Genomic DNA, 21047 nt, shown 5'->3' on the forward strand with positions numbered 1-21047 from the left:
AGTTTGTATTTTTTTAAGTCCTCATGAAAATTCTGCAGCGTTCTAGTTTGAATTTCCCCATATCTGATGTACACATACTTGAAAATCAATTTTCTCTCATGGATTTTTGTGTGATGTTTTCAGTAATGATGCATTTGTAGGCATACTTTCCCATAATCTATGCATTTTTGTACACATCACTTAACTACATTGCAAAATTCAGAGAAGTGCAAATTTCAAGACATCGGTGTGTTTCATTGTTTCAGAAAGTGCTAATTAGATGGGTTTGCCTTTAAATGCAAACTGAATTGTATTTCTCCCCCATCACTAGTCATGGAGATGATTTCTCCCCTCTATTTACTAGCCATGGGTGTTCCATAAGAGGCGCCACATACTGTGCTGACCTGCTCAAATTTCTTGCTGGACAAGAGGGCTTCAGGTGCCAAACCACTGAAGTCAGTAATGTCTATCACATCCTTTTCTACTCATATTAAACCTGCATTCACTGATGCTTCAGAGTACACAATGACTATCTGTTCTAAAAGTGTTTTAAGTTGGAGTCAAAACTCTTTGTATATGGGTCTTGTGTGAAATGGGGTTTACTAGCCCTCCTTTCCCATTCCTCCCATCCTAAGCAAAAACAGCATTGCACCAGGGCCCATGCCTATTTGAGGGCTAATACTCTAAGCTTTATTTTTTTTATTTAAAAAATAGCAAATCCTCACCTTTAAATGTTTTTAGCCAATGAGTGAAGACAAAACTATGGTCCATTGTTGTTTAACATATTTATAATGACTTGGATGAAAGAATGGAGGGGATGATCATCAGATTTGCAGATGACACAAAATTGGGAGGGATAGCTAATGCAGCAGAAGACAAAATCAGAATTCAAGGTTACCTCAACATATTGAAGAAGTGGGCCAAAACTAACTAACAAAACTAACAAGGTTGTGCACTTAGGCAGGAATAATCAGCTGCCGAAATATAAAATGGGAGGTGGGGGGTACCTGGCTTGCCAGTAGTGCATGTGAAAAGGATCTAGGGATCTTAGTAGACCACAAGTTTAACATGAATCTACAGTGTGATGCAGTGGCAAAAAAAAGATAATGCTATTCTAGGCTGCATCAACAGAAGTACCTTCTCGCTGTTCTGGCTTCTGGGATAGCCACGCGAAGCCTCTTCAGGGCAGCGGGATGCTCCCCCTGCCCTGAAGAGGCTTCGTGCGGCTATCCCAGAAGCCAGAACAGCAAGAGGGATCACTGCGCAGCAATCCCTCTTGCTGTTCTGGCTTCTGGGATTCAGAAATATTTTTTTCTTGTTTTCCTCCTCCAAAAACTAGGTGTGTCTTATGGTCTTGTGTGTCTTATAGAGCGAAAAATACATTATAGTGTCCCAATCAAGGGACGTAATAGTCCCCCTCTGCTCTGCCTTGGTCAAACCACACCTGGGATACTGTGTCCTGTTCTGGGCAGCACAATTTAAGAAGGATATTGACAAACTGGAACGTGTGTAAAGGAGGGAGACCACAATGATCAAGGGTCTGCAAACCAAGCATTTGGAGGAACAGTTGAGGGAATTGGGTATGTTTAGCCTTGTAAAGAGGAGGCTGAGAGGAGATATGATAGCCATCTTCAAATATTTAAAGGGCTGTCACATGGTAGACGGAGCAAGCTTGTTTTATCTTAACAAGGGTTCTCTCTCTCCTCTCTCTCTCTCTCCCCCCCCAACCCTTACCCACTCCTCAGAGAAGAAGTGGGGGTCTGGTAGGGAACATGGTTTCAAGTTATTAGTCCCCCCTCCAGAAAAAAAGAATAAACAACAAAAGTGCTGGACAATTCTCTGAGAAAGCAAAATACACACACACACACTGAGGCAAGCAAGGGGAGAACAACAGAACAACAATAAATTATCCAAATTAGTACCTAAAAGGTTAAAAGGGAAACAGTTTCATTTTGAGAGCCAGTGTGGTGTAGTGGTTAAGAGCGCTAGACTCGTAATCTGGTGAACTGGGTTGGTGTCTCTGCTCCTCCACATGCTGGGTGACCTTGGGCCAGTCACACTTCTTTGAAGTCTCTCAGTCCCACTCACCTCACAGAGTGTTTGTTGTGGGGGAGGAAGGGAAAGGAGAATGTTAGCCGCTTTGAGACTCCTTCGTGGTAGTGATAAAATGGGATATCAAATCCAAACTCTTCTTCTTCTTCTTCTTCTTCTTCTTCTTCTTCTTCTTCTTTTAAAAATGAGTACAGTAATCCCATAATTTATGTGCATTTAACTTGTGCACATTCAGTTTTATGTGTGTGGCAATTTTTAAAAACAAAAAGGGGAAGGAAGGCAGATGGGGTTCCAAGAAAAAATGCCTTTGGCAATCCCACCTGCCATTGAACACAATGGGGTTTGACTATACACAATTTTGGCTTTAGGCAATGTCCCTGGAGCGTAACCCCTGTGTAAATTGTGGACTTACACAGTATGTTTCCGAGCACAATTCAAAGTTTTGGTGTTGACCTTTAAAGCCCTAAATGGCTGTGGCCCAGTATACCCGAAGGAGTGTCTCCACCTCCATCGTTTTGCCCAGGCACTGAGGTCCAGCGCCGAGGGCCTTCTGGCGGTTCCCTCATTGCGAGAAGCAAAGCTACAGGGAACCAGGCAGAGGGCCTTCTCGGTAGTGACACCCGCCCTGTGGAATGCCCTCCCATCAGATGTCAAAGAGATAAACAACTACCTGACATTCAGAAGACATCTGAAGGTAGCCCTGTTCAGGGAAGTTTTTAATGTGTGATATTTTAATGTGTTTTTAATCTTGGTTGGAAGCTGCCCAGAGTGGCTGGGGAAACCCAGCCAGATGGGTGGGGTACAAATAAATTATTATTATTATTATTATTATTATTATTATTATTATTATTATTACTGTGCATGACAGGTGGTGCCATTTAAAACAGCAAGAGACCATTGCTGCATTCCCTATGGCTGCGGGGGGGGGTGAGTTTTCACATTTTACTTCTCAAATAACAAAACAAGCAGAACTGGCCTATTTCCAATGGAGTGGAATTACACAGTTGAGACAAAGTGCGTGAAGAGGCCTGGGCAGGCTCTGTATTTATCCCCCTAGTCCAGTTTGCCCCTCCCCCAGGCAGGTCCTGCACAGCAGCCCGCCTGTGATTGGCCAATTTTCAGGCAGGCTATGATCTGACTAAGTCCTGCACCCAGCACTGCCACAGGATTTTGCAGGAGAGATGGTGCCAGGCCGCAACACCACCTGCCCAATAGGGAGCAAGAGGACTTGTCAAGTGTCAGACCTGCTTAAAGCCTTATAGCCACTTAAAGTAAAAGAAAGAGAGGTTAACTACTTTTGCTTTGCCCCTGCTTACTGCTACAGCCGTGGAGGGAATGTGGACCACCATACAAAAGTGATTTTCTCACTTTGTGCAGGACAAATGAAAAGGAAAGAGGGAGGAGACCATGTGGCCTTCTCCCTTAAAAACAGACCTGTGCGCAGTGTTGGGGATTTGGGCCACGTCTAAGATATACTTCTGAATGGGCTAAACAACACATTTTGATAGTACTGAGGAACAGGAAAAAATGAACCGAGCCCATTCATGGAAATCTTTTCAAGCCAAGTGCTTTGACCAGAGCCCTTTTAACTTGCTTATTTCTCAGGCTGTAGATCAAAGGGTTTAGCAGGGGAGTAACAACCACATACAACATAGAAACAATTCTGTCCTGTTTGGGGGAATAGCTGGAGGTAGGGCGTACATAGGTGCCCATGGTCGCCCCATAGAACAGGAAAACTACAGTCAAGTGGGAACCACAGGTAGAAAAGGCTTTGCTCCTTCCCTCAGCAGACTGCATGCGCAAGACAGTAGAAATGATATAGACATAAGAGATCAGAGTGACCAGGAAAGCACCAGCTCCTAAAATACCAGGCACAACAAGAAGGACCAGTTCAAAGATGTAGGTAGAGGAGCAAGAAATCGCAACCAGTGGAGGGATATCACAGTAATACTGGTTAACTTTGCTGGGCACACAGAAAGTTAATGTAAAGGTCAGCGAGGTAAGAACCGAGGCATGGATAAAGCTAGCTAGCCAGGACCCAGCAGCTAGCTGCATACACAGCCGTCTACTCATTATGTTTGTGTAGTGCAAGGGACTACAGATAGCCACGTAGCGGTCATATGCCATCACTGCTAGCAAGAAAACTTCAGTGCCCACAAAATCAATCAGAAGGAAGAGTTGTAATACACAGCCAGCAAATGATATTGTCTTGTCCTCTGACATGAAGACCTGGAGCATCTTTGGCACAGTGACAGTTGGGGAAAGAATATCCAGGAAAGATAAATTGCTGAGGAAGAAGTACATGGGGGTCTGGAGCTGGACTTCTGTTGCTATTGCCAAGATAATTGCCCCATTCCCTGCCAGAGTGATCAAGTAGATCAGCAGAAACACCAGAAAGAGGGAAATCCGCACTTCCGGAACATCAGAAAGCTCGATCAGGTAGAATTCTTTTGTTTCTGTGATGTTGTCTTTCTCCATCTTCCTGCCAATCAAATTAATCAATTGGAATATCTAAAATACACAGAGAGATAAAGTAGATTTGTTAAAGGTGTTGGAAGAGAAAGAGCAGGGATCATTCAATTTGTAACCCAAGGGTTAATTCTATCATTAGTAAGACAGTCAACCAAGAGGAGAGATGTAGGTGATTTCTGGCAATGAATCAGAATGCTGTGATCATTACTGAGTTCTGATTTGCTGTGCTATTCTGAATGAGTTTTCCCCCTGTGTAGTTGTATGTCTCCTTGGCATGCACTAGGCCTGAATGAAGAAACCTTTGCTTATTTCTCCTCATATTATATACTGCTCTTGTTCAGTTTACTAAGTGAAGTATTCTCAGTTTCTCTTCTTTCCAGATACTACTTCTGTTATTCAAGTGACTCTGCTAACAATAAGTAGGTCTATATCTTCCTATATACAAAAAAAGTAACACTGTCGTCATGCTGTGGTTCACATGGTGGCCACACCAACTCCTGCATGATGACACAATGACAGGCAGGTGGGTGGGTGAGTGAGTGAGTAGCAAGGTGATCCAAGTGAGCTTCTTAAATGAGGATGAGAGGCACTGTCTGTAAAATGTGACTGCAGCAAGGTTTAATGGAGAGGGGAGGCTTCAACAGTTTGGCAAATAGCTCTGAAGCAGCTACCTCCTCTGTTAAACCTTGATGCTTTAAAGGTGGGAAACCACACTCTCTAAAGCACCTCCAGCCCTCCTTAAAAAGGGGTTAGGCCAGGTGTGGAGGTAGGAGTTTGCAAAGGGGTTAGTAGGTAAACGGGCTTGGTGAGCAGGAGTGTATAACAGATAGACCATTTGACTTTTAATCACATAGAACTTGTACCATACCTGTATCACTGCCACAAACACGGCTACCAAGCAGGTCAAGAGGAACTGGAAGCTGAGTGGAAGAGAGTTGCCAAAATATCAATACAGATTCCATTGAACATTGTTTGAAACAAGGTCATATTTACTTTTCACTGTGAAATGATTTGCCATCTTGGCTGTCTCTTAGTGCAGACCCAGTTCATCATCCCTGAGCTTCCACACCCACCACCCACCATGAACCACCACTGGCAGTGTTGATATTCCTTTTTACTCTCCTTTCAGAGGGATATTTTTTTAAAAAGAAATTTCCCTCTCATTTATTCCATTTGGGAAAAAGTACAAACACTAACTTCAAGGAAGGTGTTGGTTGCAGAGCATTGGATGCAGGGGATCTGAAACCACCCCTTACCCACCCCCAGTAAAACCCCAGAAGGCCCCATTTGTTCCCTCACCACTTTCAGAGCACCAACAGCAATAGCAAGAGATCTTGCCACTGTTTCTGCAGACCCTCCAAGTGTCCCTATTTTCCAGAGACATTCCCAGATTTACAGAAGCCGCCCCCGGTTTCTGATTGGATCCCAGAATGTCCCGCTTTTCCTTAGGATGCCTGTCTTCATCGGAGAAATGTTGGAGGGTATGCTTCTGAAGGGAGACCTCCCTGATCCCTCTCCAGTGAAATATCTCTCTTTCTCTGATCATGGAGAGGAAGATCTGCACAATTCTATGGCATAGGAATGCAGACTTGATGAAAATAATAGTTTAATAATATAAACTGTATCATATACTATGTAATGTAAATTATTCTGTTCAAAATTTTAGAGACCACTGGAATGATGGGTAATACATTAGTAAGGTAAGGTAAAGGTACCCCTGCCCATACGGGCCAGTCGTGTCCGACTCTAGGGTTGTGCGCCCATCTCACTTAAGAGGCCGGGGGCCAGCGCTGTCCGGAGACACGGAAACGCCGTTTACCTTCCCGCTATAAAGCGGTACCTATTTATCTACTTGCACTTAAGAGTGCTTTTGAACTGCTAGGTAGGCAGGAGCTGGGACCGAACGATGGGAGCTCACCCCGCCGCGGGGATTCGAACCGCCGACCATACGATCGGCAAGTCCTAGGCGCTGAGGTTTTACCCACAGCGCCACCCGCGTCCCGGAATACATTAGTACCAAACCCTGAAAGATATTCCTAAATTGCAGGGGTTTGGACAAGATGACTATTGGGGACCTTTTCAACTCTACAATTGTATGATTCTAATATATATATATTGCACCGCATCTTGCTTTTAGCATTTAACAGCTATATTTATTAACTTTATCAAATATACTAGTTTGACCTGCAACACAATGTTGCAATGTCCAGCCATAGCATTCTATTCACTCCTTTCTATCTCCACCTTACCCCAGACAGCAAGTTAGCATTTCATGCTCACTGAGCAGGCTGTTTGATGGTTACCCTCCTCCTAAAGCTTTTTGCCCTGAAGATGCTGCCCAGTTCTGCAAAATTCAAGGATTCCTACATCAGCTGATACAGTGGAACCTCAGTTGTCGAACGTAATCCATTCCAGAAGACCGTTCAACTTCTGAAACGTTCGACAACCGAGGCTCAATGGGCTGTCAGCAATTTCCATTGAGAAAATTGAAGAACACGCAGTGGAAGCCATTCAACTTCCAAGGCGTGTTTGAAAATAGAAGCATTTACTTCTGGGTTTTTGGCATTCGGGTTCCGAAACATTCGGCTTCTGAGACACTCAAAAAATGAGGTTCCACTGTATATGCCAAAGATACTATCACTTTTGGACTGCCGTCACTAAACCTATAGTATACATTCTCACAAATAGATTTAAATCTCGGGTAATGACAACAATATATTCAAAGCTACTAACATTTACTAAACCTACCATATATCTATACATTCCCACCAACATTTCCATTATACAGATAGGGGACTTTTAATTATGAAATGGAAACCTGCCCAACATTATCAACTGATGTCTCAGTGAGTTCTGATCTTTGATCTTTAGCACACTGAATGAATACAACATTAATCAATTTTTTTAAAAAAAAACAACCAACAGCACTACAGACCTAAAATGTTTGACTGCCTAAGATTGCCAGTATAATGAAATTCACCCACTTACCTTTCTTGCTTTCCTTGCAATCTGTAGTACCACAGTAGGAGAGGGCAATGTGAAGAACTTAAGTGGAGTCAAGAGAAATGTACATCTTCTGAAGTATAATATAAGAAATATTGCCACTGCCATTTGGCAAAAGGGGAAAGCCTTCTCCCCCTCCACTCCCACTTTTGCCATGGGGAGAGCTGGCATTAAGGTGAAGTGTCTACATTGGGACAAGTGTCTCTGGGGCATCTTGCTGTTCCTGACTTGAAGTTGCAAGTGAGAAAACTTATTTGGCCCAAATGTGTTTTGAATCCTATGACCCTGATTCAGGGTAGCTGAGTTCTCCCAAAGTTATAGCAAATTCAAGAAGACTTAATTTAGTGATTCCGTGATTCAAGGAAGTTTTTTGAGTAACATGGAGAGTGTTTAGCGTTTTTAATATTATGATTTCAATTTCTAGTCTGGCTATCGTTCTATTAATGATACCAGGACAGCTTACAACATAAAACATGAATTCCATTAAAACAAAAGCAAAACATTCACATATAAAATTACAACCTATATAGTACATCAGATGGAATACCAGCAATTTACAGCTAGTCACATCAAGTCAAGTCTCTACAGAAACCTGACAAAGTGGTGCTGAAAAGTAGACACCTATGTCACCAGATGTACCTGGGGGTGGGGAGATATAAACATGGTGCTGCCACAAGTTACTTGCTTCACATCTCGACAGAAATATAAAGAGAGGCATTGGTTATCATCGTTAAAAAGAATTAAAATGATAGGTACATGGAAAACAACCTTCCACTGAGCTATGCCACTGACTCGTCTTGTTCAGTAATAGGTACACTGACTGGCAGCAGCTGGTTTCAGGCAGGATATTTTCCAAATGCCTACTTAGAGGTGCCAGGATTGAACCTGGGATCATGTGCAAGCAAAGCATGAGCTACCAGGCAAAAATTTCCTCTATAACCTGGCCTTTGGTCTTTAACTATTGGTGGCCATTTAGAAGTGGGTGGTATGTTGTCAATGTATTTCCTTTTCCTCCTGGTTTTAATGTGAGAGGGTTCCTGTCTGCTTGTTTGGTGGCAAGTTGGTAACAAATTTTATAAATAACAACAACAACAACTTCACTTTTAAAATATACATAGTTGTTCATAGTTTTTCCAAGAGCAATGTCTTCCCATTTTGTGTGTGTGGGAGAAGAAGATGGAGCTGTTTAAATATACTTTTATAACTCTGTTAGAAGACACATTTTACAGAGAAACATAAGCAAGAGAGATACCGCCTCAAGGAACGTACAATCTAGAGGCTAGTGGGTTGTGGGACAGGGGCTACAATAGCAGAAGGGATTAGATAAAGTGAGAGTAAAAGAGAAACAAAGGAAGAAATGGAGCAAATGCTTTTTATGCATGTTTACACTGCAACCCTCAGGAGTAACTCCAACTGTGTTCATGTGTAATTACTCTCAGGCAAGGCTGCTACAGTTAGTGTGGACAGGTTGAAGCTCCTGAATCCAAACATTCTTGTTGCAAGGAGCTTGAACCATCAGTACTCACAAATAGTGGAGCCTGTTGTTGTTGTTGCTGCTGCTGCTGTTACCCCAGATGTAATGTTGTGCTCTAGTGTGAACCCACAAATGCACAATTAACCCACTCAAGCTTCAATGCAAACAAATCAGAGCAGCAAAAACAGTCATGGTGTCAAAACTTTACCCTATATCAAAACAAAAGGCCATGTATTATTCTCTTTAAAAGATGTCCTGTGGAAACTGAGGAGGATATCAACCAGATTTTATTTCCTTTCAATGGATCAGTCGAATATTAGTCAAGAATGTGATTAGAAGCCAAACATATTATGAGAGTATTGAAGGACAGAAAAAAGAGAATTTAGCCACTTCATGAAAATGTTTGGAGGTGAAATGCTTTGACCAAGGCCCTCTTAACATCCTTATTCCTCAGATTGTAGATCATAGGGTTTAGCATGGGAGTAACGACCCCATACAACATAGAAACAATTCTGTCTCGTTTGGGTGAATAGCTGGAGGTGGGGCAAACATAGGTGGCAATGGTGGTCCCATAAAACAGGAAAACCACAGTCAGGTGGGAACCACAGGTAGAAAAGGCTTTGCGCCTTCCCTCAGCAGAGCGCATGCACAAGATAGTAGAGATGATATAGACATAAGAGATCAGTGTAACCAAGAAAGCACCACCTCCTAAAATGACAGCCACAAGTTTGCATATCCCGAATGATATGTAACCAGAGGTGCTCGTAAGTAGAGGTAGCACTGTATTGTACTTCACCAGATCTTAACCTATTACAGTATTTGTAAGAATGGACTCCAAATATCATTAAATTTGTCCATGGCAAGTCTGCGTTTATATGCAAGTTGTTCATATACTGTGAGTTTGTGGAAGTCTTCAATCCCTGTAGAAGGGAGCCACATTTTTATTTTTCCAATTAATCAGTCTTTTTGCTGTGGTAAGGGCACGAAGAGCCCACTCATATTGTCCCTTTGTAAGGTTCCATGTGCTGTGTATATAATTCAAAAGGATATTTTGCTCTGTAAATGTAAGGTTTTCCATACAGTTCTGATAGTTTCAGTTACCTTCTGCCAAAAATATTTCAATATAGGACAATGAAAAAACATGTTTTATTTAATGTTGTCTATGCAAATACAAAATTAGTATTGTTTAAACGGTTGAACCAAAAAGGTTATTTCCTATTAACATCAACTCCAATTTGGACCAGGTTATAGTATATCCACAGATATTGCCAAAAACATCTATGGTTTGCAGTAATATTGGAACAGAACTGTGAGGTTTTGTGATGAACAGAATAATATCATCTGCAAACATTATCAATTTGTATTAAGAAGATTGAGTTGTTTAGGTATACTTTTATAACTCTGTTAGGATGGATACATGACACTTTTCAGAGAAACATGAGCAAGAGGGTTGCTGAGTCAAGGAGCATACAGTCTAGATGCAGATGAGTTACAGCATAGGGGCTACAGTGCCAGGGGGAATTACATATAGTGAGAGTAAAAGATAAACAAAGGAAGAATTGGAGCAAATATCTTTTATAAAATGTTTAGACTCAGAAGTAACTCCCACTGCATTCAGGTGGACTTACTCTCAGGCACTACGTGAAGACAGGTTGAAGCTCCTGATTCCAGAATTCCTTGATGCAAGGAGTTTGAACCATCGGTACTCACAAATATTAAGGCCTGTTGTTGTTGCTGCTGTTGCTGCTGTTGTTACTCCAGGTGTAAGACTGTGAACTAGTGTGAACCCACAAATGTACAACTAACCCCATGGAATCTTCAATGAAAACTAATTTGAACACCAAAAACAGTCATGGCTTTAGACTTATAATCTTTATGAAAACAACAGTTTAAATACCCAGGATAAACCCTTTTAAAGGCTGTGTATTCTACTCCCTTAAAATATGTCCTGTGGAAACTGAGAAAAATCTGGACCAGGGCTGATATCAAGACTTAATTTGCTTTCCCTCTCAAAGGATCAATCAAGTATTAGTCAAAAATGTGCTCAGAAGTCCAACATATTCTGAGAGTATTAAAGGATAGGAAAGACAGAACCTAACCCTTTCATGAAAATATTTTAAGGCTGAGGGCTTTGACCAAGGCTCTCTTAACGTCTTTGTTCCTCAGGCTGTAGATCATAGGGTTTAGCATAGGAGTAACAATCCCATACAACATGGAAATAATTCTGTCCTGTTTGGGTGAATAGCTGGAGGTGGGGCGAACATAGGTGGCAATGGTGGTCCCATAAAACAGGAAAACTACAGTCAAGTGGGAACCACAGGTGGAAAAGGCTTTGCGCCTTCCCTCAGCAGACTGCATGTGCAGGATAGTAGAGATGATATAGATGTAAGATATCAGAGTGACCAGGAATGCACCACCTCCTAAAATGCCACCCACAAGGAGAGCAGCCAGTTCTGGGAGGTAGGTAGAGGAGCAAGAGGCAGCCATTAACGGTGGGATATCACAGTAATATTGATGAATTTTATAGGGCTCACAGAAGGATAATGTAGAGGTCAATGAAGTATGAATCATGGAACTGATGAAGCCAGTTAGCCAGGTCCCTGCAGCCAGCTGAACACACCGCCATTTTGTCATGATGTTTGTGTAGTGCAAGGGACTGCAGATAGCCACGTAGCGGTCATACGCCATCACTGAGAGTAATAAAATTTCAGTGCCCACAGCATCAATCAGAAAGAAGAGTTGTAATGCACAGCCAACAAATGATATTGACTTGTCCTCTGACAAGAAGACCTGGAGCATCTTGGGCACAGTGACAGTTGGACAAAGGACATCCAGAAAAGACAGGTTGCTGATGAAGAAGTACATGGGAGTCTGGAGGTGAACATCCGTCGCTATTGCCATGAGGATTGAGCCATTCCCTGCCAGAGTGATCAAGTAAATCAGCAGAATTGCTACAAAGAGGAAGATTCGCACTTCTGGGAGATCAGACAGCTCTGTGAAGTAAAAATCTCTTGTTTTTGTGATATTGGCTTTCTCCATTGCCACTCAAATTGCATATCTAAAGTACGGAGAAAATAAAGCAGATTTGTTACAAGAGCAAGAGCAGGGATCATTCAGTTTGTAACCTAAGGGTAGTTCTGTTATTAATAAGACAGCCAGTCAGGAAGCAGGGTGCCAACGCCCCACGTCTAGGGGATCATAGGCACCTCGGTCCCCTTGGTATCAGTTTTAAGGGGGCTAGGCTCCCTCAATTTTCAGACATTTGTTGTCTTTCTTAAAACTACAAGTTTGACCTGCAACATAATGTTGCAATGTCCACCCACAGTGTTTTATTCACTCCTTTCCACAGTGAGACAGCATGTCATGGCATGCTGAGTTTGACAGTTTCCCTCCACCTAAAACATCCCACCTAAAGATGTTGTCCTCTTCTGCAAATGTCAGGGTTTCCTACATCAGATTATACCTTTTCCTGGTGTGCATGGTTCCCTTTGGGCTACATCAAGATAGCATGAATTTGCTATTAAAATATATTAATCCAGTCAATGTCCATTTGTTTTCTAATGTTAAACTTTATAAAACCAGATACAAAATATTCCAGCTTTTTCATCAGCTATTTTCAACTGACAAAATAAGATTTTTCAAAATATTTTTCATTTAAAAATGTCATTAATTTTTCATTAAAATGCATGATGAAAGAGGAAAATCCCAAGATCAATAAAACAGGTATAGTATCATCTAACAACACTACCCTCCAAAATTTCACTTCCTCTTAATACCAGACCTTTTTAGGGTAAGAGAGTTATTTGCCAAATCTGTCAATGTTTAATAGAAATAAATGGGTTGGAAATTTACATAATGATACCAGTGTATTGCAGACATACAATAATTGTTATAAACAGTAACTGAACCTACCTTATACATTCCCACAACTGAATTTTAAATCAATGGAATGGCTTTTAATACAGAGTTGAAAACTAAATGGATTTAAAAATTAAGTCATCACAACAATGTATATTGTGAAGATGATATAGTATTTCTACTGCAAAACCGAAAGCTACAGTATAAAGTCCCTTTTTACTGATAAGGGATTCAAGATTGTGACATGGAAAGTTGCCCATCACCCAGTGATATCATGAGTTCTGATGTCTGATCTTCAGCTCTTTGAATGAATACAGTATGCCTATCACTAAAAAATAGCACTACCTACCTAAAATGTTTGACTGCCTAAGTCTGCCAGTACAATAAAGCATCTACTTGCCTTCCTTGCTTTCCTTGTAAGTAAGAGTCTTTCCACAGTAAGAGAGGGCAATGTGAAGAATTTATGTCTCATCAGGAGAATGATGTCATGCCTCTTCTGAACTAAAATTAAATAAACAATACCTCTGACTTGAGTCAAAGGAGCAAAGTACCATATTATTTTTCCTTTGGCACAGCAGTATGGGTGAATGGTATTGCGACAAAGTGTCTATATTGGGACAAAAGTCTCTGAGGAATCTGGCAGTCCCTGAGTTGAAGTCTCAGAAGTGTGCAAATTCATTTGGCCAAAAGGTATTTTATATGCAATGGCCCTGATCCATGGAAGATGAGTTGTGCCCAAGTTCTGGTGAACTCAATGGAATTTACTTTAACCTTGAAATCTCATTATCAAGCAAGAATATTAAAAAAAAACAAGTGGAGTCAAGAGAAATGCTGGCATATGTTTTCTGAAGTAAAGTTTAAAAAACACTACATCTGCCATGAGAGGAAATGGCACCAAGAGAAAGTGGCTACATTTGGACAAAGGTCTCAAAGGAATACTGCAGTTCCTGACTTGAAGACTCATACGCGCAAAAGCTCTTTTGGCCAAAAGGAATACAATGGTCTTCATCATGGGCTTAGCCAGGATTTTTGTTTTGGGTGGGCCAGGCTTTTCTTGGGGGACAGAACCTCAGTTAGCTAAATAATTTTATTGATTTTTATTGATGGGGGGGCAGCTGCCCCTCCCTGCCCATGCTCCTGATCCAGAGAGAAAAAATGTTCGTCCTATGTTCTGGAGAACTCAAGCAAACTTTATTTAACCATAAAATCTCATTGATTTCTATGAAGTTCAAGGGCAGCAGATTTACTTGGGACCAAACCTGGTTTAAAAGGCTTTTTTTATAAACTGCATCTTGCATTCCTGTTATCTTCCATTTGCGAGGCCACCCAGAAGAATCTAGAAATGGTGGTTTGCGCTGTTAACTATCCAGCTATTAGAAAGTCACAAATAGGGAGAAAGAAGATGGTATCTCAAATAGCTTGCCAGGATTATCTTCCTGTTATCAACACACAGACGGAAGATGCATTAGTCAGCAAAATCAATATCAACTTCAACATGCCAATGCCTTCAATATGTGTAGATGTCAGGGAGTGTTGATAAAAAATGAGTGTAGTTAATTAACTAGAAGATTTATTGCAAAAACAGAGTTCACTGAAGCGGCGATCCCAGCTGTTTATCTATAAATCAAAGATGTCCCTTCTAAGGAGGGTGTTTCCGGCGAGACCAGAAACAGCCAAACTTCTTCTTGTGATGTATTCTGTCTTGCAGACCCCCCTTATGCCCCTGGACCTTGGACTACGGGGGTCAGCTCCCACCCCTTCCTCATTCTCTGAAACAGTACTACCGTGGTCCTTCACGCACTCTGAGCTGCTTTCATTTCTAGCCCCTGCATTTTGTCCTTCACTAGTGCACTGGCAAGCTGCCAGCTGACTCTCTGCAATTCTGCTATCAGTTGAAATTCCTAAGGGCAGGGAAGTTGACTTTCGGCTATAATCATCCTGTCTTGCAGTTAACTCTCCCTCTCTCTTCCTGGTTACTTCCTTCACTGGGAGCTGGCTGCAAACTTTCCCTGGGGGCTGGCTCATTCATGACAGTTGATGAGGGCTAAGGAGCCTTTCTTGGGACGCGGGTGGCGCTGTGGGTTAAGCCACAGAGCTTAGGACTTGCCGATCAGAAGGTCGGCTGTTCGAATCCCCGCAACAGGGTGAGCTCCAGTTGCTCGGTCCCTGCTCCTGCCAACCTAGCAGTTCGAAAGCACGTCAAAGTGCAAGTAGATAAATAGGTACCGCTCTGGCGGGAAGGTAAGCGGCGTTTCCGTGCGCTGCTCTGGTTCGCCAGAATCGGCTTAGTCATACTGGCCACATGACCTGGAAGCTGTACGCCAGCTCCCTCGGCCAATAAAGAGAGATGAGCGCCGTAACCCCAGAGTCGTCCGCGACTGGACCTAATGGTCAGGGGTCCCTTTATCTTTAAGGAGCCTTTCTTAGCCTTAAGTACTAACCTTTGTCATGAGTTTACACTCTTTGCTTTTTTATTAATCTCCAAGCCCAACTCAAACATAAGAACTGATGCTTTTCACCTAACTATCTAGGAATCCATGGTCACCCAAGAAACTTTGTTTGTCTCTGTTGAAGAAAATTTCTTCTGGAACAACACACTCACACACCTTGCATTTTACCCTTGGCTTCCCTTCATTCCTATGCTGAGGAGATTGCCATGTCACCACCATCAACCCCAACAGACCTCAACCTTGCAGAATCAGGAAATGCATTAAACTCTCTCAAGTCCACCCCTCCCTCTCCTTCCCCTGCCTTCTGCTTTGAAGCCCCATGAAGTCCCCTTCTCTTGGGGAAACGTGTTCTCTTCCTTGTCTGTTGTCTCACCCTAAAATCTCAATTCCCCCTTTCCTCACTATCCATACCCTCCCATTGCAAAAGGGTGACTGTCCAAAGTCTCTAACCTGCATTCTTGTTATTTTTGCCTTAAAACCTTCTCAGAACCCCACTCTTGAACGCCCCCTAATTCCTGTGAATATCTCTGTTTCTCTTCTGCAAGCAAACAAGTCTAGTCACCCACCCACCCTGGTTCTAAAAGAACTTTCACCCCTTGAGCCAACATCCTCTTTCTCTGCCTTCCTTCACCATACCCATGTTTTCAAATGAGTATCTAGGAAAATTTGAGTGTCAGATTGCATGTGAGAATTGCAGACTTGTGTCCAAACTGCATACGGTACTTACTCAAATCTAATGCGCCATAGAATCTAATGCACACCTTTATTTTCGAAACATAATTTGGCCCCCAAGAAGTGCGCATTAGATTTCAGTAAATATGGTACTTCATAACAGGTCATTAAATGATTGTCTCCCAGTACAGGCTCATAAGAAGGAAGGAAGGAAGGAAGGAAGGAAGGAAGGAAGGAAGGAAGGAAGGAATATTGTAGTGACTTTTAGCTCAGAAGTACAACATATTTGAAGGACAGTAATCAAGGACAAATGGAATGAACCCAATAATTTCATTAAAATAATTTCAAGCGAAATGCTTTGACCAAGGCCCTCTTAACATCCTTATTCCTCAGACTGTATATCATAGGGTTTAGCATAGGAGTAACAATCCCATACAACATGGAAACAATTCTGTCCTGTTTGGGCGAATAGCTGTAGGTGGGGCGAACATAGGTGGCAATGGTGGTCCCATAAAACAGGAAAACTACAGTCAGGTGGGAACCACAGGTAGAAAAGGCTTTGCGCCTTCCCTCAGCGGACTGCATGCGCAAGATAGTAGAGATTATATAGACATAAGATATCAGAGTGACCAGGAAAGCACCACCTCCTAAAATGCCAGCCACAAGGAGAGCAACCAGTTCAGGGAGGTAGGTAGAGGAGCAAGAGGCAGCCATTAGTGGTGGGATATCACAGTAATATTGGTTAATTTTAAAGGGCTCACAGAAGGATAATGTAAAGGTCAATGAGGTATGAATCATGGAATTGATGAAGCCGGTTAGCAAGGTCCCAGCAGCCAGCTGAACACACCGCCTTTTGGTCATGATGTTTGTGTAGTGTAAGGGACTGCAGATAGCCACGTAGCGGTCATATGCCATCACTGAGAGCAAGAAGACTTCGGTGCCCACGGCATAAATCAGAAAGAAGAGTTGTAATACACAGCCAATAAATGATATTGTCTTGTTCTCCGACATAAAGATCTGGAGCATCTTTGGCACTGTCACTGTAGGGCAAAGGACATCCAGGAAAGACAGGTTGGTGATGAAGAAGTACATGGGAGTCTGGAGGTGACTATCTGTTGCTATTGCTGTGAGAATTGCCCCATTTCCTGCCAGAGTGATCAAGTAAATCAGCAGAATTGCTACAAAGAGGAAGATTCGCACTTCTGGGAGATCAGACAGCTCTGTGAAGGAAAAATCTCTTGTTTCTGTGATATTGGTTTTCTCCATTGCCACTCAAATTGCATATCTAAAGTACGGAGAAAAGAAAGCAGATTTGTTAAGAGAGCAATAATAATAATATAATAATTTATTATTTATACCCTGCCCATCTGGCTGGGTTTCCCCAGCGACTCTGGGCAGCTTCCAACAGAATATTAAAATACAATAATCTATTAAACATTAAAAGCTGCCCAAAACAGGGCTGCCTTCAGATGTCTTCTAAAAGTCTGGTAGTTGTTTTTCTCTTTGACATCTGGTGGGAGGGCGTGCCACTGCCGAGAAGGCCCTCTGCCCAGTTCCCTGTAACTTGGCTTCTCGCAGTGAGTGTACTGCCAGAAGGCCCTCGGCGCTGGACCTTAGTGTCGGGGCAAGAGCAGGGATCATTCTGTTTGTAACCTAAGGGTAGTTCTGTTATTAATAAGACAGCCAATTGGGAAGCAGGGTGCTGATGCTCCAACTCTATGGCATCTTAACCACCTCGGTCTACTTGATATCAATTTTAAGGGTGCCAGGCTCCTTCAATGTTCAGACATTTGTTATCTTTCTTAAAACTACATGTTTTACCTGCAACACAATGTTGCAATGTCCCCCCACAGTGTTTTATTCACTCCTTTCCACAGTGAGACATCACTTCATGGCATGCTGAGTTTGATAGTTTTCATCCACCTAAAACTTCCCCCCCCCCCAAGATGTTGTCCTCTTCTGCAAATGTCAGGCTTTCCTACATTAGATGATACTATTTCCTGGTATGGGTGATACCTTTTTGGCTACATCAAGATAGCATTAATTTGCTATTAAAATATATTAATCAAGTCAATGTCAATTTGTTGCAAATGTTAAACTTTATAAAACAAATTATTCCAGCTTTTTCATCAGCTTTTTTCAACTGACAAAATAAGATTTCTCAAAATATTAATCTATTTTTCATTTTAAAATTTCATTAATTCTTCATTAATATTCATGTTAAAAGAAGAAAATATCAGGTTGTTTTTTAAAAAAAACCTAAAATGAATAAAACATGTATAGTGGCATCTAACAACATTACCCTCCAAAATTACACTTTCTCTTAATACCAGACCTTTTTAGGGTAAGAGAATTATCTGCCAAATCTGCCACTGTTTGATAAAAATAAGTAGATTGAAAATTTACATAATGATAACAGCGTAATGCAGACATACCATAATTGTTATAAAGCAGTAACTAAACATACATTATAAAGCAGTAACTAAACCTACCTTATACATTCCCACAACTGAATTTTAAATCAATGGAATGGGTTTTAATACAGAGTTGAAAACTAAACAGATTTAAATATTAAGTCATTACAACAATTTGTATTGTGAAGATGCTATGGTTTTTCTACTGCAAAACCAAAAGCTACAGTATAAAGTCCCTTTTTACTGATAAGGGATTTAAGATTGTGACATGGAAATTTGCCCGTCACCTATGGATATCATGAGTTCTGATGTCTGATCTTCAGCTCATTGAATGAAAAATAGCACTACCTACCTAAAATGTTTGACTGCCAGTACAATAAAGCATCTACTTGCCTTCCTTGCTTTCCTTGTAGACTTGAGCACCACAGTAAGAGAGGGCAATGTGAAGAATTTATATCTCATCAGGAGAATGATATCATGCCTCTTCTGAAGTAAAATTCAATAAACATTGCCTCTGACTTGAGTCAAAGGGACAAAGTATTGTTTTTCCTTTGGCACGGTGGTTGGGGGAATGGTATTGAGACAAAGTGTCTATATTGGGACAAAGTCTCTGAGGAATCCTGCATTCCCTGGGTTGAAGTCTCAGAAGTGTGCAAATTCATTTGGCCAAAAGGTATTTTGAATGCAATGGCCCTGATCCATGTAAAGATGGGTTGTTCCCACATTATGGTGAACTCAAGGAAACTTACTTTAACCTTGAAATCTCATTGCTTTCAAAGGGACTTTCACAGCTACTTTTCTCAGGAGGACAATGTCTCTTCAAAGCAATATCTGTTTTAATGTATTTTTAATCTTTTGTTGGAATCCGCTCAGAGTGGCTGGGGAAACCAGCCAGATGGGCGGGGTATAAATAAATTGTTGTTGTTGTTGTTGTTGTTATCTTTTTTCATTATGTTTGTGTAGCATAATGGACTGCAGATAGCAACATAGCAGTCATATCATAGAATCATAGAGTTGGAAGAGACCACAAGGGCCATCGAGTCCAACCCCCTGCCAAGCAGGAAACACCATCAGAGCACTCCTGACATATGGTTGTCAAATCTCTGCTTAAAGACCTCCAAAGAAGGAGACTCCACCACACTCCTTGGCAGCAAATTCCACTGTCGAACAGCTCTTACTGTCAGGAAGTACTTCCTAATGTTTAGGTGGAATCTTCTTTCTTGTAGTTTGGAACCATTGCACTGTATCCGCTTCTCTGGAGCAGCAGAAAACAACCTTTCTCCCTCCTCTATGTGACATCCTTTTATATATTTGAACATGGCTATCGTATCACCCCTTAACCTCCTCTTCTCCAGGCTAAACATGCCCAGCTCCCTTAGCCGTTCCTCATAAGGCATTGTTTCCAGGCCTTTGACCATTTTGGTTGCCCTCCTCTGGACACGTTCCAGTTTGTCAGTGTCCTTCTTGAACTGTGGTGCCCAGAACTGGACACAGTACTCCAGGTGAGGTCTGACTAGAGCAGAATACAGTGGCACTATTACTTCCCTTGATCTAGATGCTATACGCCTATTGATGCAGCCCAGAATTGCATTGGCTTTTTTAGCTGCTGCGTCACACTGTTGGCTCATGTCAAGTTTGTGGTCAACCAAGACTCCTAGATCCTTTTCACATGTACTGCTCTCAAGCCACGTGTCACCCATCTTGTATTTGTGCCTCTCGTTTTTTTTGCCCAAGTGCAATACTTTACATTTCTCCCTGTTAAAATTCATCTTGTTTGTTTTGGCCCAGTTCTCTAATCTGTCAAGGTCGTTTTGAAGTGTGATCCTGTCCTCTGGGGTGTTAGCCACCCCTCCCAGTTTGGTGTCATCTGCAAATTTGATCAGGATGCCCTTGAGTCCATCATCCAAGTTGTTGATAAAGATGTTGAATAAGACCGGGCCCAAGACAGAACCCTGTGGCACCCCACTAGTCACTCTTCTCCAGGATGAAGAGGAACCATTGATGAGCACCCTTTGGGTTTGGTCAGTCAGCCAGTTACAAATCCACTGAGTGGTAGCATAGTCAAGTCCGCATTTTACCAGCTTCTTTACAAGAATATCATGGGGCACCTTGTCAAATGCCTTGCTGAAATCAAGGTAGGCTACATCCACTGCGTTCCCTTCATCTACCAGGCTTGTAATTCTGTCAAAAAACGAGATCAGGTTAGTCTGACATGACTTATTTTTCAGAAATCCATGCTGACTATTGGTGATCACAGCATTCCTTTCTAGGTGCTCACAGACTGTTTGCTTAATGATCTGCTCCAGAATCTTCCCTGGTATTGATGTCAGACTGACTGGGCGGTAATTATTTGGGTCCTCTCTTTTCCCCTTTTTGAAAATAGGGACAACATTTGCCCTCCTCCAGTCTGCCGGGACTTCGCCTGTTCTCCAGGAATTCTCAAAGATGACTGCCAGTGGTTCTCAGATCACATCTGCCAGTTCTTTTAATTCTCTTGGATGCAGTTCACCTGGCCCTGGAGACTTGAATACATCTAGACTAGCCAAGATGGCAAGTATGCCATCACTGCTAGCAATAAAATGTGAGTGCCCACCACATCATCAGAAATAAGAGTTCTAACATGCAACCAACAAATGCTATTGCCTTGTCCTCTGACAAGAAGACCTGATACAT

General features: G+C 41.9%; 3 protein-coding genes across 3 annotated transcripts; all 3 read right to left on the reverse strand.

Annotated features, from left to right (window-relative positions):
• Positions 1-3573: 3573 nt before the first annotated feature.
• LOC128400457 (olfactory receptor 5V1-like) lies at positions 3574-4509 on the reverse strand. Its single transcript, XM_053363063.1, has one exon. It carries the CDS (start codon positions 4507-4509, stop codon positions 3574-3576), a length of 936 nt encoding a protein of 311 aa, XP_053219038.1.
• A 6574-nt stretch (positions 4510-11083) lies between these two features.
• On the reverse strand, positions 11084-12019 carry LOC128402738 (olfactory receptor 5V1-like). Its single transcript, XM_053367098.1, has one exon. It carries the CDS (start codon positions 12017-12019, stop codon positions 11084-11086), a length of 936 nt encoding a protein of 311 aa, XP_053223073.1.
• A 4225-nt stretch (positions 12020-16244) lies between these two features.
• LOC128402746 (olfactory receptor 5V1-like) lies at positions 16245-17226 on the reverse strand. The gene has a single exon (XM_053367110.1). The coding sequence runs from the start codon at positions 17224-17226 to the stop codon at positions 16294-16296; it is 933 nt and encodes a 310-aa protein (XP_053223085.1). The 3' UTR covers positions 16245-16293.
• Between the last annotated feature and the right edge of the window lie 3821 nt (positions 17227-21047).

The sequence above is a fragment of the Podarcis raffonei genome, chromosome 1 (genome assembly GCF_027172205.1).
Source record: "Podarcis raffonei isolate rPodRaf1 chromosome 1, rPodRaf1.pri, whole genome shotgun sequence".
Classification (NCBI taxonomy): Eukaryota; Metazoa; Chordata; class Lepidosauria; order Squamata; family Lacertidae; genus Podarcis; species Podarcis raffonei.

Coding starts and splice junctions, on each gene's coding strand:
- LOC128402746 (XM_053367110.1), bottom strand. CDS start 17,226: ATGGAGAAAACCAATATCACAGAAACAAGAGATTTTTCCTTCACAGAG.
- LOC128402738 (XM_053367098.1), bottom strand. CDS start 12,019: ATGGAGAAAGCCAATATCACAAAAACAAGAGATTTTTACTTCACAGAG.
- LOC128400457 (XM_053363063.1), bottom strand. CDS start 4,509: ATGGAGAAAGACAACATCACAGAAACAAAAGAATTCTACCTGATCGAG.